This window comes from Sycon ciliatum, chromosome 1 (genome assembly GCF_964019385.1).
Source record: "Sycon ciliatum chromosome 1, ocSycCili1.1, whole genome shotgun sequence".
Lineage (NCBI taxonomy): Eukaryota > Metazoa > Porifera > Calcarea > Leucosolenida > Sycettidae > Sycon > Sycon ciliatum.
In genome coordinates this window covers 8,805,024-8,823,707 of record NC_088643.1, presented here as the reverse complement: position 1 = coordinate 8,823,707, position 18,684 = coordinate 8,805,024, and the positions used below count along the sequence as shown (strand labels likewise).

General features: G+C 47.2%; 1 protein-coding gene across 1 annotated transcript; it reads left to right on the top strand.

Moving 5' to 3' along the window:
• Positions 1 to 5,266: 5,266 nt before the first annotated feature.
• LOC135812104 (mRNA (2'-O-methyladenosine-N(6)-)-methyltransferase-like) lies at positions 5,267 to 18,622 on the top strand. Its single transcript, XM_065325435.1, has 12 exons — positions 5,267 to 5,456; positions 8,333 to 8,496; positions 11,089 to 11,308; positions 11,633 to 11,756; positions 12,080 to 12,528; positions 12,995 to 13,166; positions 14,170 to 14,259; positions 15,036 to 15,214; positions 15,809 to 15,902; positions 16,214 to 16,314; positions 16,833 to 16,913; positions 18,014 to 18,622. The coding sequence occupies exons 1-12, from the start codon at positions 5,440 to 5,442 to the stop codon at positions 18,153 to 18,155; spliced, it is 1,833 nt and encodes a 610-aa protein (XP_065181507.1). The 5' UTR covers positions 5,267 to 5,439; the 3' UTR covers positions 18,156 to 18,622.
• The last annotated feature ends 62 nt before the right edge of the window (positions 18,623 to 18,684 follow it).

Below are 18,684 nucleotides of genomic sequence, written 5' to 3'. Positions count from 1 at the left end.
TCATCTGGCTCATCTGGCTCATCTGGCTCATCTGGCTCATCTGGCTCATCTGGCTCATCTGGCTCATCTGGCTCATCTGGCTCATCTGGCTCATCTGGCTCATCTGGCTCATCTGGCTCATCTGGCTCATCTGGCTCATCTGGCTCATCTGGCTCATCTGGCTCATCTGGCTCATCTGGCTCATCTGGCTCATCTGGCTCATCTGGCTCATCTGGCTCATCTGGCTCATCTGGCTCATCTGGCTCATCTGGCTCATCTGGCTCATCTGGCTCATCTGGCTCATCTGGCTCATCTGGCTCATCTGGCTCATCTGGCTCATCTGGCTCATCTGGCTCATCTGGCTCATCTGGCTCATCTGGCTCATCTGGCTCATCTGGCTCATCTGGCTCATCTGGCTCATCTGGCTCATCTGGCTCATCTGGCTCATCTGGCTCATCTGGCTCATCTGGCTCATCTGGCTCATCTGGCTCATCTGGCTCATCTGGCTCATCTGGCTCATCTGGCTCATCTGGCTCATCTGGCTCATCTGGCTCATCTGGCTCATCTGGCTCATCTGGCTCATCTGGCTCATCTGGCTCATCTGGCTCATCTGGCTCATCTGGCTCATCTGGCTCATCTGGCTCATCTGGCTCATCTGGCTCATCTGGCTCATATATCTGGCTCATCTGGCTCATCTGGCTCATCTGGCTCATCTGGCTCATCTATCTGGCTCATCTGGCTCATCTGGCTCATCTGGCTCATCTGGCTCATCTATCTGGCTCATCTGGCTCATCTGGCTCATCTGGCTCATCTGGCTCATCTGGCTCATCAGTGGCTCATCTGGCTCCTCTGGCTCCTCTGGCTCACATCTGGCTCACATCTGGCTCACATCTGGCTCACATCTGGCTCACATCTGGCTCACATCTGGCTCACATCTGGCTCACATCTGGCTCACATCTGGCTCACATCTGGCTCACATCTGGCTCACATCTGGCTCACATCTGGCTCACATCTGGCTCACATCTGGCTCACATCTGGCTCACATCTGGCTCACATCTGGCTCACATCTGGCTCACATCTGGCTCACATCTGGCTCACATCTGGCTCACATCTGGCTCACATCTGGCTCACATCTGGCTCACATCTGGCTCACATCTGGCTCACATCTGGCTCACATCTGGCTCACATCTGGCTCACATCTGGCTCACATCTGGCTCACATCTGGCTCACATCTGGCTCACATCTGGCTCACATCTGGCTCACATCTCTCACATCTGGCTCACATCTGGCTCACATCTGGCTCACATCTGGCTCACATCTGGCTCACATCTGGCTCACATCTGGCTCACATCTGGCTCACATCTGGCTCACATCTGGCTCACATCTGGCTCACATCTGGCTCACATCTGGCTCACATCTGGCTCACATCTGGCTCACATCTGGCTCACATCTGGCTCACATCTGGCTCACATCTGGCTCACATCTGGCTCACATCTGGCTCACATCTGGCTCACATCTGGCTCACATCTGGCTCACATCTGGCTCACATCTGGCTCACATCTGGCTCACATCTGGCTCACATCTGGCTCACATCTGGCTCACATCTGGCTCACATCTGGCTCACATCTGGCTCACATCTGGCTCACATCTGGCTCACATCTGGCTCACATCTGGCTCACATCTGGCTCACATCTGGCTCACATCTGGCTCACATCTGGCTCACATCTGGCTCACATCTGGCTCACATCTGGCTCACATCTGGCGAGTCACATCTGGCTCACATCTGGCTCACATCTGGCTCACATCTGGCTCACATCTGGCTCACATCTGGCGAGTCACATCTGGCTCACATCTGGCTCACATCTGGCTCACATCTGGCTCACATCTGGCTCACATCTGGCTCACATCTGGCTCACATCTGGCTCACATCTGGCTCACATCTGGCTCACATCTGGCTCACATCTGGCTCACATCTGGCTCACATCTGGCTCACATCTGGCTCACATCTGGCTCACATCTGGCTCACATCTGGCTCACATCTGGCTCACATCTGGCTCACATCTGGCTCACATCTGGCTCACATCTGGCTCACATCTGGCTCACATCTGGCTCACATCTGGCTCACATCTGGCTCACATCTGGCTCACATCTGGCTCTTATCTGGCTCACATCTGGCTCACATCTGGCTCACATCTGGCTCACATCTGGCTCACATCTGGCTCACATCTGGCTCACATCTGGCTCACATCTGGCTCACATCTGGCTCACATCTGGCTCACATCTGGCTCACATCTGGCTCACATCTGGCTCACATCTGGCTCACATCTGGCTCACATCTGGCTCACATCTGGCTCACATCTGGCTCACATCTGGCTCACATCTGGCTCACATCTGGCTCACATCTGGCTCACATCTGGCTCACATCTGGCTCACATCTGGCTCACATCTGGCTCACATCTGGCTCACATCTGGCTCACATCTGGCTCACATCTGGCTCACATCTGGCTCACATCTGGCTCACATCTGGCTCACATCTGGCTCACATCTGGCTCACATCTGGCTCACATCTGGCTCACATCTGGCTCACATCTGGCTCACATCTGGCTCACATCTGGCTCACATCTGGCTCACATCTGGCTCACATCTGGCTCACATCTGGCTCACATCTGGCTCACATCTGGCTCACATCTGGCTCACATCTGGCTCACATCTGGCTCACATCTGGCTCACATCTGGCTCACATCTGGCTCACTGCTGGCTCCTCTGGCTCCTCTGGCTCCTCTGGCTCCTCTGGCTCCTCTGGCTCCTCAAGGCTTTCCAGGTGGACGGCATCGCAATTCGGAAGCGGAGAAAGGATAGCCAGTGAAAAAGGAAAAACAACGACGTATTGGTTGTCAAAATCGACCAAGAAATCCTCTGTCTCCTCGGGCTCGTCTGGCTCCTCTGGCTCCTCAAGGCTTTCCAGGTGGACGGCATCGCAATTCGGAAGCGGAGAAAGGATAGCAGTGAAAAAGGAAAAACAACGATGTATTGGTTGTCAAAATCGACCAAGAAATCCTCTGGCTCCTCTGGCTCCTCTGGATCCTCTGGCTGTGTCCAAATTTTTTTTGGACCAACGTCTTCTTTCGATAGATACCAACAGATTGTCCGCTTCGAATTTTTCGATTTGATTGTTGTTTGGCCGAAAATTACCTCCGAAACCGGCCTCCACTCGTTTCACTTCAAGGCTTTCCAGGTAGACGGCATCGCAATTCGGAAGCTGAGAAAGGATAGCCAGTGAAAAAAGAAAAACAACGACGTATTGGTTGTCAAAATCGACCAAGAAATGAATTCAATAGACCCGTTTCTGTGCTGCGCCCGTGGGGACCGCGCGAGTGCGAAAGGGATCAAAGGGATTCTTTCTCGACAAAACAAACAACAACTACGCCCAGTGCATGCAGGTGCTTTTTGCAGTGCAGTACACTGTCATCACTGCACTGGCTGTACATACCTTAGTAATATCCTGTTCTTTTCCAAGGCATGATTGTCGCAAGTGGGAGAACTCAACCACCTGAAGCTTTCATAAAGGAAGAAGTAGTCGGTGAATGAGTTCGCCAGAAAATGGAACGACAAGAACATAGGATACTGTTGCTTTCGGGCGCTCATGAGACGACGGCAAGAAAGGACTAAAACGATCTGTCTGTCTCGACGCAAAAGAAACTCGCTGTAGAGTTTGCAGTATTCTGCTGGAAGAAGACAAGAGAACTAAACTCAGACTTGCTAGCAGTAGCACCCACTACTGAACACTACAGGAATCTTTGAACGTTTGCGGTACTCCACACTGGACCACAGTACCAGTCATGTGCTGTTTACCGCCTCCCCGTTGTTGTATTCTAACGTTAACGTTATTCATTGACTGAGCGTTCTTTGCTTTGTACTACACCCTGCTATCGTGTTAGGCTATTTCCTACAATATTTTACTGTTTCCATTCGCTTCCATGTAATTGGGCGACACCGCCCGTTTGGTTCTGCGAATTCAAATAAAAATGTACCTACCTACTACAGCGTGGAGCTGAAGCACGAGCGAAGCAGAAGCTGAGCGAGTTCGAAGAAATGGGGAAACACAGGAAATGAGTGGGCGACATGATCTTTACACTGTTTAGCTCGAAGCTCGCGCTAAGACAGGCGGGGGGGGGGGGGGGGGCACTCCCGCCTTCCACATGCATGATCATGATAATAGATCCGGGCCGTAGTAGACCATGATAGACTGTGTACAGTCTACTGTACAGTACAACTACAAGTACAAGCAAGAGTAGGTTTATGTACTCTTGGTACAAGACTTAGTGCTTTTAAAAATAGTCTACACCGTCTACCGGGTACTTGTACTCTAGACTAGAGTTTCGAGGGCTAGCAGCGCTCTCCCATTATTATTGGCAAGTGCATTTACGTGGTGCGTGGCACATACACAATAAAAAATTAATAATAATGACAGTACATGTATCTATCGTCGTGAGCATGAGTCTGACTACAGTCTACTTATGATTATGGCAATATTGTGGGGGTAGATCTACAAGTCTACAGACGAGAGTACAGTCAGTGCTAGTGCACGGTCTGCGTGGACTGTGGAGTCTACGCCAACGGGCACGTAAGAAGAAGGCTGAGTGTAGTACCGATAAGCCCACCCGCGTATAAGCCCATGCCCGCGCATAAGCCCAGGGAAAGTTCGAACATCACAAGGCTTCGTCGACTACAAGCCCATGCCATGGCATGCCGGCATGGGCCTAAATAATTGTACCATGAGTCCATAAATTATGGACTCTTGGTCATACCATGTACATGTATCATGTGTATGATGATTGTACATGTACGTAGTACGAGTGTTTCGGGGTTTTTTTGTTTGTTTGTACATTTCAACACAATCATCGGTTGTTTTTGTTTGCACAGTGGCTTTCAGCAATGACTTATGTACTTCTCACTTCATTGGCACTTTCAATAACACAATGTTGGTGTCGGCGTATAAGCCCATGCGGGCATGCGCCCGCGTACAAGCCCATGTTCTTGTATAAGCCCACCGAAATGACTATGTCCTTGTGAAACAGATAAGCCTAATTATCCGCGCCGCGGGATTCTACGGTAGTACTACCCGTAGGCGTAGGCTCGGAGTCGTACTGCTGACTGTGAATGTGCTGTCGACATGTCAGTGCAGTGCCAGTGCATGCTGACCTTGCGTACATCTACGTCACGTAGTAGTGCGTATCCACGGCCACGCTGAACGCGCTAGCACATAAATACCTCGGTTCTGATTCAAGCGAGCGAGGCACGACAAAAACCTTGGTGAAGTTTGTAGCATGCAGGGCTAGTGGCAGTACTGGCTAGTATTTTTGAAGCAGTTATCTGAACGACATCGATCTGCACAAGTAATTTGTTGCGCTCTCAGTCGCCGTGTTGGAGTTGGATATTTCCCTGTTGTCGTCGTCGATCATGGCAGGTCTTTCCAGGTCAGTTGCGAATTCTTTGTATCTCTTTTTATTTTAAAAGTATATCCTAGTAAAATAACGTTGTCAGTATGTCAAATCGAAAATAATTTTAAAATTACTGTCTCATTGTGTCTAGTGATATCGAAAATAATTTTAAAATTACTGTCTCATTGTGTCTAGTGATATTGTTTGTGCAAGAGTCAAGAGTGTTAGGACAGTCTCGGAGATGGTCTTTGTCTGACGATCTCCCCTTTGCCTATTTTGATACCGGTACTGGATAGCTAAAGCGATGCTAGCTCTTCGGTCTGCTTTGGAATAGCTGCTATTTTTTTTTACGTACCCGTTACACGAATGACGTGTGACTTGTCAGATAAGTTATTAGCGTTAGTAATTAAGCAATGCACTGATAGGCATGACGGTGGCCTGGCAGAAGCCAAACTTCCTATGCTGGTTGTGTGTTCTCAACACACTTGCGTAGCCGGTGGCAATGTTGGTGAAGTAAAATAAATATAAAGCAACTACGACGCGGGTGTGCGATTTTTTTGGTGATGGGCATTTCCATCCCTTCAAGCAATGGTGATTGCGCGAATGGCATCATCCACCATGCTTCCTGTAGGAAATGCAGTGGAAGTGGCTCAGTTAGTCAATGCATGTGATGCCACAGATTTGCCACTACAGAGAAAACACCTGAAGCAATGGCGTAATCGCACTGTATAAGCAGAAATCGTCTGGAATTTAATTATAGAAGTCTTTTTCGTCCAATGAGGTTTTGGACTAAATTAAATGCCGGACTAATGTCTATTTGGCCAGCTTTTCAATACACTCTTATGATCCATGAGCGAAATTTACAGCCAGACGAACTCCCTTTCATTGGAGTTGGACGAAACTATTGACCGACGAAATGTTCAGCCTGTACAGTAAGCGCTAGTCTGATTGAACGAGACTGACGGGATTTAGTTTGCTTGGCATCAAAGGGCACCCAGATAGAATTCCTTGGATCACGTAACATCCTGTCAGCATTTTATTATCATTCCTTTCGAGCACTTTCTGCGTATTCTGCTGGCCGGCCGTTGCCAATGGCAGCGTGTCCACCAAAGTGCTCGAATCCAGTAAAAGGATATTCCCGTACCGCTTGAGTCCCGATCTAGGCGTCCATCTGCAGAGAGCTGGCTGGGAGCGTGGGGGCAGTGGTGTCCCGAAGCTGTAGAGCATGTTATGAGTCGGAAAAGGCTAGAGATGCCTAAGCCGTAGAGACGATATGTTTTCCCTTGCTGTTTGGCCCTTATCAGTTAGGTTTGTGCTGGCTTTTTCCCTGTGCTTAGACAGGTATCACAACTGGTTGCAAAAGTCTGCGATATAGCTGTACACATACCCAATGCAGTAGACAGCTAGCTGTTTCGGCCACCCCGGCCTCATCTGTACAGCTACGAGATTTTAATAAGCAAAATACTGGCCATTGCAAAGTGATTGCACCACAGCTGTAATACAGGTCCTCCCTCGTTAGTAGATAATCTCTGGGCCATCGAAAAAGTTATCTTAGGGGTCGTCCATAAACATCGAACTTTATTCACAGAACGAAATAATTTCGTTATGGGGTGGGAGGGGGTTGACCAATTTCGTTTCAGAAAACATTGATACATGTACATGGCCATAGGAGCAGTTGAACACTTGAAACTTTTGTTGTATTATGCATGCATATGTCAAACTTTTTTTACGTTCTGAGGAGGAGGGAGGGAGGGGTTGGGTCTAAACTAAAATAATTTGTTTGGTGAAAAACGTTCAATAATTACATACGGCCCCTTATAACGAGACTTACCGTATTTCCGCGCATATAAAGCCATGGCGTTATATCCGAATATAAGGCCACCCTCACTTATAAAGCCATGGCGTTATAAGTGAACAAAATTCAATGTGGAGGAATTTGCATCTGGTGTTAAAGGTGAGTTCAGTTCTTTCAGTGAACCTACAGTAGCGGTGATTCTCTCTGCATGTACCCATCCCCACTGTCACATGCCACCTTGTACACAATAGGTAAACAATTTGAAATTTTCAGGGAAAATTGAAAGTACATGGATCCTCGACATGAACGTGCTACGGCACTGTACGAGTACTCGAAGTTCATACTCTGCCGATTTGTTTGCATGTACGCATCTCTCACTTTTAGCGCCATGGCGTTAAATCCGAGGCTATTTTCTGTAAAAAAATGTGGTCCAAAACAGCGATGTTTCACCTATAACGCCATGGCTTTATATGCGCGGAAATACGGTATCTTGTAACAGGACTTGCAGCTAAAGGTGAAATAGGCACTAATTCGTACTTACCTGGGCTACCCCCAATACACCATAAATTTTCGATGCTTGAACTCGTTAGAAGATAATCGAAAATCTCCAACATAGCTCTTCCTTCGATGCAAAAGATCGTCCATATCTACAAATACATAGATATCATACGCTGCGTCTTCCTGCGTTATCCTACATGTTTTGGCCTTGGTCCTTCACGGTCAATATTGTCTTATACTGAGGGTTTGGCACTCCGGGGACCTCAGGCAAAGGGTCGTTATAACGAAATTTATGTACTATCGACTTATGTTGTAACCGGACCTGTAAACAGTTGTACAGACCACGTTTCGCCAGGGGATTTCTATTTACTAACGGGGTTTATGTACTAATCGGACTCGTTATAACGAGGGAGAACCTGTACTTGGGGAGAGTTCTGGTAGCTCGTGACAGTGCTCAATGCACCTAGGTGCAGAGCCGAATACGCAAACTTGAAAGAAGGAAACAAAGCGTTTCTGCTGCGACTCTTGAGTTCACGGCTTTAGCGATCATCAGACAGCAAGTGCGTATAACTGTTATAATTATTCGTTCATGCTCTGGCGTGCGTTTCGTGTCCTCTAGGATTTGTGACGACAGTGTCGCGTGTGCAGTCCGCACGTCTGACGACGGCTTTCACGGCCGCACCGCACTATACCGGCCCTGCAGTCCCGCGGCGGAACAGAAGCTGCAGGAGGACATGAGAAGGCTGCAGCACCACTATGCCAGCATGTGCCGCAAACACATGGGTAAGCTTACGGCGTGCGTAACTCAGGGGACAGCAAATTACTGTAAATCAATTATATTTCGCAAGTTTATGGTCTTTCTCTTTTGTATAAATTAAACCTTGGCTCTCCATCTGAGTCCATATTTCGCAAGGGAATGATATTCGTAAACTGAGCTGATTGTTTAGCAACTGGTGGTGTAATTGGACATTATAGCGCAGCTTGCAGTTCCTTGGTCCTTTTTTCTTTTGTATAAACTCAATTAAACTGAGAAAAAAGAACACTTCGTAGTCATCTAACTTTTGTAAATGCCATCGATCGTGGGCTCCTACATGCATGCATACAGTACTGTACAGTGAGTCTGACATAGTTTTAGTAAGCATTTTAAGCCTTTATGTACTGAAAAAATGTACGCAGACTGAATCTGATCTCGACTCGCCTCAAATTCCATAATTCTCCGGGTCATAACTTTGGTCTCCTTTTGACGATTTTTTCAATCTTGAGCTTCCTGGAAAGCTCGTCGCAAGAGGAACACATTGAGCCCACACTTGCCACCACGAAGGTCAAAACTCCAGCGCTACAGCCCAGCGTCTTAGTTGCAACGCCAATATTCCGACAGAAGTCGTCTTGTATCAGCCATTTCGCTCTCCTTGCTTGTAACAACTAATTTTTACTTCCAAAAAAATTTCACAATCTGCCACGAGTCCGTTTGCCATTTTGAATATGTTTCTACGTCACTGGATGCCCAGAAAGATGGGAAAATCCCTTATTCAAGTCTGCGCACGCGGCTATTGAGCGACAATTGCCGCGATTTGACTTTCGAGCTTCGTAACTAAGGAACCGCACATCAGAGTGTTTCTGCGATTGTTTCAATGGACAGCTGGGGTTTTTCTCTTCGACCTACATAATTTAGGTTTTGGAAATAACCCAGAAATGACTGAGTTACGATCGATTGAAAATTTGAAAAGTTTCGATCCCAGGGGATCGAAAGTTGTACAGTCCGTACACAAAGGGTTAAGCTTAGGCCACACTGTTTTTTATCTATGTTTCGCGTCCCCCGCGGCCCGCGCGCATGTATTTCACAGCCGGAGTTAACCCTTTGAGACCCCAACGATCGAATTCGATCGTTTGGTATACAGTGACACTAAAATAAGTATATCTCTGGTGTTCCTTCACCGATTTTCATAAACAAAGTATCTCCGTTTCGAGAAGACCCTTGGCTATAACGTTGAAGTTATCCGAAGTCTCTAGGAGTTACGATGCCGCCGTGGTGAGACTCGAAGTCGGAGACAAGCTGAAAAATGCACTCAGATCGAAAAATTCAAATTTTCACGCTGCACTTGGCAGGAGATTTCCCCGGAATGGTATGTCATACTCAAGCATGCTGCACACCAATATTTTGCGCTTGAAACGAGCTTTCCGCTGTAGTTTATTTGAAGTCGATGCGATGAAGGAGAATGGAATGGCGGCTGTTTGAACTTTTCTGAAGCTGTTCGCGCACGGCTGCTGTTTTGGGCGGCATTATAGGCCACGCAGAGCAGAGGCTGTGCAGGTAGTTGGCTTGAGCGTGGTACTATTCTCTCCGTCTTGGAAATACCTTTCCATTGGTGGTTAGTTTGTAAAAATTGGTGAATGTTTCATAGAGATACGAGCGAAAGTGCATGTTATTTGAAGGTGCGTAAATTGTCGTACTTTCAGTGGGGTCTCAAAGGGTTAAAAAATTAAAAAATTAAAAAACGGAACAATTTTGTTTTTTGAAAATGCAATACAAATTTAATGCAAACCCAGAAAACCGGAAAATGTAACTCAGCTCACACACATGTACATTGTACATGACTGATTGTACTACATGTGCGTGCAATAAGCTGGGCCGCAAGTCACCATGGTCACACAATCATCATGTCGCCTGTGTTTGGACCACAAGCATGGCAGAGGGGATACACTCATGTATTCATGTACATGTCAATGTACATGAACACAAACAGTGCCGCCTCGCTTCACTGTACACAAATGCAATGCATGTACACTGTTTTTTTGGATGGCTTTTTTTATTTTTTCGCCCTCCCTCATTGATTTCATCGAATAAGGAAACATAGAAAAAAAACGGCGTGGCCTTAGACAGGTTTCACTGACTGCGTTCGATTATGCAGTTGAATCGATTTATGAATCCATTCGCATGCATTCAAGTCGTTCGATTTTCATGTCATGAGCACTGGAATCGATTCGGAATCCATTTACCCTATTCACATGGGGTGATCTGAATAGCGCGAATCGATTCGTGAATTGATTCGCGCGCATAATCGAACGCACTCACTGTATCTACTAGCTAGCCTACGCGCTGCTGCTAGCGGTGCTGTCAATAGCATAGCAGCTCTGGATTCTGTGGGTGTACTGAGTGTTGTGGTCGGGCTGCAAGCCACGCAGGAATCTGTGGACAAGACAAGAACGATTTATTGTACAACGAGCATTACACTACACTGAGAAGGCATCATTGCCTGTTCGCTTGGTGAAGTAAAAAATAAAAATAAAGAATACCACATCAAACTTCAGAATGCGTGACACACTGATTTGGGACACCCTATACTAAATATCCATGTCTCTGTTCCTTGCTGCCAGGCCAATCACCTCCACGCCAATCGTTTGATCGCTGGCTCATGGAGCGCAGCGTTCGTCATCCGGATAGCTCAGGCATGCCGTCCGTACTGAGCGCCGATGAGGTCTCACCGTGCATGCACAGAGAGCTGAGTAATGCCATCTTGAGCGTGCCGGCCAATGGATCCGGGCTCAACGACTACAAGTTTTACTTTTCGAGTGTGAAAAGAGAACTGGAGAAGAGGTGAGAGAGATTTGCAGCACATCACGCTTCAGAGCCATTTTTTTAGACGGGACTTTGCTTTGAAACTTCAAAAGCCTGAAGAAGCTGTATGACTTTGTAGCCTGCTGCCTACAGTTCTGTAGGTCGCCGAACCGTTGTTGTGTTCATGTATTGGAGGCTATGCATACTTGAGTCACAGCGTGTATACATTGATATGCTATGCTTTGTGGTACTCTAGACTGTTCTGCTCTTCGGCACTCCGTTCTTCGGCACCCGCCGGTACTTTATGACTGTGCAGCCTGCTAGCTATAGACACCGTTGTTTTGATCTGTTTGCGCTTCACAGGACAGAGAAATGCGAGCGACTATCAACGCTGGAGGCCGGTGTGCTCCTGAACAAGCTACCGGCATGCATGAAGCTGATAGAGATCTCTGGCAGCCCAACAGGAGCCGAGTTGTTAGCGCTTGTGGTGAGTTTGCCGCCCTCAGCCAGCCAGGTCTTTGTCATTGTCATCAGCCCGTTTTGGCTTAGTGTCCTGAGCCGCGCCTTTATCTATGGCGTACTCAACCTGCGGACACCATGCTGTTTCGTCCTTTGTGGACTCATCAGCGCAGCGCAGAGAAAATGAGGCCGAACCTGATGGCAATGGAAAGTAAAATTTCCAAAGCCAAATTTAAACCAGGCCCAAACTTATCTTGCTAGAGTGCTCAAACTGACCAGTCAGTCCGTTTCTATGGGGTATAATTTTCCCCTAACGCTGGGTTTCTATCTTCTGTTCTCACCGCTGCTCAGGTAAACTGCAAGCAGCTTGTCGAAGCACTTAAGCCTATCGTGGACAAGGTGATCTTTTCAGAGGTGGACGACGTTTGCCGTGGTGTCAGTTCGTATTTGTTTGGCCTAAACACTAGGAAGAGCAATGGCTGGGAGTCGCCGCCAGTCGACGATGACCATGAGATCACGCCCAGCTGCTCGCCCGCCGTGACGTGGAATGACGAAGTCGGCAGAGCGTGTCGCGCCGCAGTGCCCCCGTTCATGCCGGACAGTGCCAGTCCAAGCAAGTCCACCCGGCCTACTGCCATCTCGGCCCACAGCCATGGGGAGTCAACCGCTGTGCGACCCGGTGGAGCCCAACTATCAACCGTGTGCACGGAGAAGTGCACAGAGAGAACGATCCGCGTGCCCGCCGGCCGTGGCTGGAGCAAGGGTGCACGCGCCGATGAGCGGCGGAGACAGTTGGCAAGGTATGCTTACAGGGCGGGTGGGACCGGATAATATTGGGTATGGGCGTATAGTACTTCGTTTGGAGCTAGGATGGTGTAATGTTTTCATTTCTCCAGGGACACAATCAATGCAGACCTGTGCACTCCGGGGAGTTATGCGAGTAGACGCGTGGGGTGTAGTATTCTCGGGACAAGGACGAGGAGCCTTATATACAGCCAAAGGGCCATGGCTGTGTGTGGTGTGTGTGTGTGGCCCGGTTTTATTCAGAATCAGATCCACTACCGTTGCTATAAAGAGAAAATCTGTGGGTGCACATCCAGTGCATTTGTAGATTTGTGTGCCTCTTGTGATGGGCATATACATGTATGTGTGTGTGTGTGTTTGTGTGGTACAACCAATCATTCACGCATGAAAAAGAACACCTGTGACTTCATTAGTTTAAGTGAAGTTGCATAACGTTTTGTCTCACATATATTCTGTGTGTAGGTTACGACAAGCCAACGGTGCGCCATGCAACAACTGCCGTACAGCTCTTGCAGCTGTGCCTCATGTCACATGCAATCTATCAAGGGATGGCGCCATTAGTAGCAGCAATCTTGTCACAGTGTCTACAGGTGGCATGAAGTGCTCCATAGCCGAAGCGCACTTCCAAAAACTGGTAAGTACCGGTATGTGTTTGTGCACCTGTGTGTGTGTGTGTGTGTGTGTGTGTGTGTGTGTGTGTGTGTGTGTGTACATGCCATGGACGTTGCTGACTGCTGAAAACAGCACCACTCGCTGAGCTACCTATATCTGGCATCAGACACGTTAGCATCACACATCTGGCCGTGGCCTGCAAAAGATGATACATGGACCAGAATGAGTGCACGTGTGTCTGGCCCATACATGATGATTGACCACCCATGATCAATCATTGATTGACCAATGATTGACCACCCGGTCACTGCCTTCTTTTCTCTAGCTATGATAATCTTTGCACCGGCGTAGCTCTACTGACCTTGTGTACTCTTAATAATTATTATAGATTCATAGTTGGAGGGAAGCAAATCAGCGCACGAAGCACCGAAGCCATACTATATTATAGTTTCGACTAGGCCTTGCGTACAATGGTGATTAACATGGCAGCAAGCAAACAACGTTAATCACCATTGTATTCGACTTGAAAAGTACTGGTACGAAAGGCCTAGTCGAAACTATATGGCTTCTGTGCTTCGTGTGCTGGTCATAATTGTAAGATGATAACACTGAGGCACTCCAGTGTAGGGCTGCAACGGGTAGGGGTTAGGCCGGGTAAAGAGTTCGGGTATTTCTATCCGGGTAGCACGGGTACCCTATCGGGTGCTTTTTTTTACATAGTTTGTATAGTGAGTGTGCAATTGTGCAACATAGAAAGTGTGCAGTAAGCACGTAGCCGTGCTTTTTACATGCGCCTTTGCGAAAATACCGTACTCCAACTACCCGATCGGGTTCTCAGGAGCAAACTGCTACCCAAATACTTACGGGTAACACGGGCACCCAACTACTCGATGACACCCCTACTCCAGTGGTATGTGTGTGTGCTGTCTCCAAGAGCGGATGCTCGGACAGGTCGGGCCTGTTGCTTGCATGTCGGTAATTCGGCTGCAACTGTAAATGTTTTCATCTGTTGTCTGCGCACACAGGAACGACTATACAAGGCCACGTGTGCGCAGCTCGATCCGGAGCTCGCTTACTTCCGGGAACGTCTGCTCTGCATGCTGAAACGTTACGAGGTAACCCATGCGCAATATGACTGCTTCATGATGCTAAGTTATCAATTATAATGTTTCACAGTTTCACATTCTTCCCATACACTCAATCGTTCCTGCTAGTTTACCGTATTGTGATCTATTCCAACTGACGAATATCACAAGAAAACTTTTTTTGGAAAATTGAACCTACTTTGCCTTGATGTGTTTGAAAAGCGCGGCTAGTTTTTATTCATACATGTAGTTAATTTGAAGTTTCGTAATACGTATTCGCATGCAGCGACGCAAATCCACACAATTCAGTAGACACTTTTTCTATCAAACGTTTTCTTTCCCTTCTCTTCAGGATAGTACAGGGAATGTTGGAAATTAGAAAAACACATAACTATATAGAGAATGAAAGAAAGAAAAAGTCAACACTTCAACATAGGTGTTAAAAATGATTAAAGTGTTAAAAACTCAACAAGTGTTCCCTGATGTGTTCAACGTGTTTGTCTACAACTTGCAGCTGTTTGTTTTTGAGTTTTTAACACTTTAATCATTTTTAACACCTATGTTGAAGTGTTGACTTTTTCTTTCTTTCATTCTCTATATAGTTATGTGTTTTTCTAATTTCCAACATTCCCTGTACTATCCTGAAGAGAAGGGAAAGAAAACGTTTGATAGAAAAAGTGTCTACTGAATTGTGTGGATTTGCGTCGCTGCATGCGAATACGTATTACGAAACTGTTTTTCCCACCGCCTCCAAACTACTGTTTGAATTAATTTGAAGTGTTGGCTTTTTGTCGGTTTCATCACAGACTCTACTTGGGGACATGTCGGCAGTGAACCTGCAGGGTGCATTGCCAGTAGCAGCATTTCACTGTCTTCACGTTGAATTTGGCGTAACGATGGAGTGTTTTGCGTCACCGCTCAACTGCTACTTCCCACAGTATTGCTCGCTGTATGCCAACACGGACAGTGTGTTTGGCTCCCGAGGGTGAGTTTACCTTGATGATTAGCACTGTAGTGGCTTCCTCTATCTGTTTGTCTGTCTATGGCGTTCTCTCTCTCTCTCTCTCTCTCTCTCTCTCCTCCCTCCCTCCCTCCCTCCCTCCCTCCCTCTCTCTCTCTCTCTCTCTCTCTCTCTCTCTCTCTCTCTCTCTCTCTCTCCCTCCCTCCCTCCCTCCTCCTCTCTCTCTCTCTCTCTCTCTCTCTCTCTCTCTCTCTCTCTCTCTCTCTCTCTCTCTCTCTCTCTCTCTCTCTGTCTCTCTCTCTCTCTCTCTCTCTCTCTCTCTCTCTCTCTCTCTCTCTCTCTCTCTCTCTCACTTACCCAAACACACACACACAGAACAGTTTTCCTGCCGAATCAAACTTTCCAATTTGTGAAGTATAGCGCACAGATGCTTCACACTAGAAAGAAAGGAAAAAATTCACATTAGACGTTAGGAACTGTGAGCTACACGCTCTGGGCGCTCTTCAGGTATAGTAAACTCACAGCTGATATCAACTCGGTGTGTATGCCCACTACGTTTCTTATGCTTGCACATTGTACAATGGCATTGTGTTTGCTGTTTGATACGTTTTCTCACAGATCATTCTTCTCGTTTCGCCCTGTCGAGGGCTCGCTGGCGGCAAACCCACCGTTCTGCGAAGAGGTCATCGAGCGCATGGTAGACCATATGGAGGTACGGATGCTCGCACTCTCGTTCTGCTCGTGCACTGGAGAATACTGGTTGTGCCGCCCGCATATACAGTGGGCTCGACATGCCATTCAGTGAGCGGATGTAGTTACGTTGGTGGCGTAGGTCATGGGCAGTCAATCTGCTGTGAATAAGACTGTCACTCCTTTTTTTTTAGTCTCTAGTCGTGCGGGCAGTGTGTGTGTGTGTGTGTGTGTGTGTGTGTGTGTGTGTGTGTGTGTGTGTGTGTGCGCGCGCACGTGTGTGTGTTTGTGAGCAGAATTACAATGGCTACTGTTGTCTCTTTCTAATTGCAGGCATTACTCAGTGCAACTGAGCGTCCCCTCTCGTTCAACATCGTCATACCGGAATGGAGGGAACCACCGACACGGGGAGCTGTCAAAATGGACAGAAGCAAGTAAGTATCCTTAGTGCAACACCCAGTGTGTACCCTTCAATTACTCTACACTTTAAAGTAGAGCTTAGTGGAGTGCTGCTTTAGTTGTCAAACAGCTGTCCTACAAAGCAATGGTGTGTGTACTGTAAAGTGAGAAACTTTCGCTAGAGATTTAATTTCGATATTTTCGCGACCATCATCCATTCGCGAACATAAATCGCTCTGCAAACTGCTCCGTATATTGATTGTAGACAGTACAAGCTCCAGCTGAAGAGATATAATCGCATAGGTTTCTCATCGTGAACTAGCCCAATTCATGAAAACGCAAAATTTGCGCGCCGTGAAAGTTTATTTTTTAACAGCTCCTAGCACTCCGTGTTCGAAGACAGGGCACTGATTTTCAATATTCGTGGGTATGCTTGAGCCGAGGGAGCAGGGCTTTAATTATAGCTGTAAACTAAAAGGTTGTTGTTGGTCGTGTGTGTGTGTGTGTGTATGTGTCTGTGTGTGCATGTTTGTCTGTATGTGTGTGTGTCCAGGTTTCTCCGCAGCCACAGTGTGCTGCCGGCAAGGGATCATGTGTATAGATCTGGCAAACAACATTTAATAACATCCACTCGGTAAGTAGGAAGGGTCGGACATGCTTGACATGCTCGGACATTTTTAACCCTTTGAGAGCCGATTGAAAATTTCAAAATTCTGCATATTTTCATGTTCTTTGGGACGTAACTTCAGTTCTACTCACTCAATCTTCACAATCTTGGGCTTCCTGGAAAGGTCTCCGCGAGAGGAAGAGACTGAGGTCACGCATGATGACCAGGACGCCATATCTCCAGCGCCGGAGAGCAGCGAACTAGCGAAAACTGCTTGAAATGCGTGCACTTTCGTCCTGCTCCAGCATTTTCATTTTTCTTGATCGCAGAGTTTCGATTTTTTCGCTGTGTGCCCTTGGAAATACTACCAGTGAAACCCACGCAAATTTGAGTAACTCAGCGCGAGGAAAAGTCTCAAAATTCTCAACTTTCGAGTTGCACTCCCACGCTTTTCAAGTGCCGCGATCGCGACTGAACTTACGAGCGATTTATCTCAAGAACCGTTGATCGCAGCGCGTCGCGGATGGGTTCTACGGCACGCTGAGAGTTTTCTCTTCAAGGTAGATATTTGGATCGTTGAATTTGAGCTAGTTTTGACCGAGTTACGGCCAGTTAGAAAAGTTGAAATCGTTTTATGGGGCGCCCATGAGAAACCATGATTGCCACGGACGGCATATATAACTTCTTCATGTTGGGTAACTTCTTCATGTTATATTCAAAAGTTTAAAAAGACACAAAGGGATTTCGGAGAAAGCCTCGTAGGTACACCAAGAAACGTTTTCGAATTTCATCTCCGGACTGCCAATATCCTCAAAGGTGCAAATTAAATGGCTGTAGAGCTGACACTGTTCTTACCGCTAGGGCTTGACTGACTCGCAAAGTACGTCAAGTGTCGTATGTTCTCTATCTCCGTAGAATTTGTTTGTGAATATCTGGATAGGCGAGAGAACCGGATAATCAAACACACATACTGTGTGTATGCATGACATATGCTGTAAATCGGTAACCAATGATTTTCTTCCGGATGGCGAGGGATCCGGATAAAAGAGGACCGGATAAGCGAGGTCTGACTGTATCAGATACTAGTGGATTGTCTTTGTGTGTATGTGTGGCATGTGTGTACTTAGGCAACTTAACTTCACGGCGTCCTTCGGCACAGAGGTGTTCTTCCTGCAAAACGAGGCCGGCAAGAGGAAGTGGCCAGTCAGCGACGCCAAGATGGACGCACTGCGGAAAGCGTTTGCGGCTCCAGACTCAGAGAGCCGCTAGCGGTCGTAGGATGCTGCGCGTGTGTCGGTTTAGCCGGTTTCTCTCTCCGGCGCACGTTGCTCGGTGGCTGTAGCTGCCTTAGGATTGTTTTCTTTTACATCCCATGGCATGCTATGAATGAACATACACACACACATACATAAAGCGGATCAGCTTTGTAACACTGATAGGCTGTTTGATCACGTTGCTTGACCAGGTTGATGCCAGCATTTAAAAACACTTCATACCCACACGTCTATAGTGTGTCTCAAGATGCGTGGAGCTTTTTTCTACTTCTTTTTTTCAATTCCTTGAAGCAAAAACAATCCAATGCCGGTTGAAATATGTCACTTAATCACCAGGGCAATATTTATTGACTCTTTTCTGCTCTAGAGATGCTGGCATATGCACAATTTCATTTGCTAGGAATGCTCATTTCTGATCTACTATTACTCCAGAATGAAAAAAAAACAAAAACAAAAACATCACGATAGTCGCCGCAACTCACAGTACACGAACCGATTCAGGGGCTCGCGTTCAGACCCTTTTG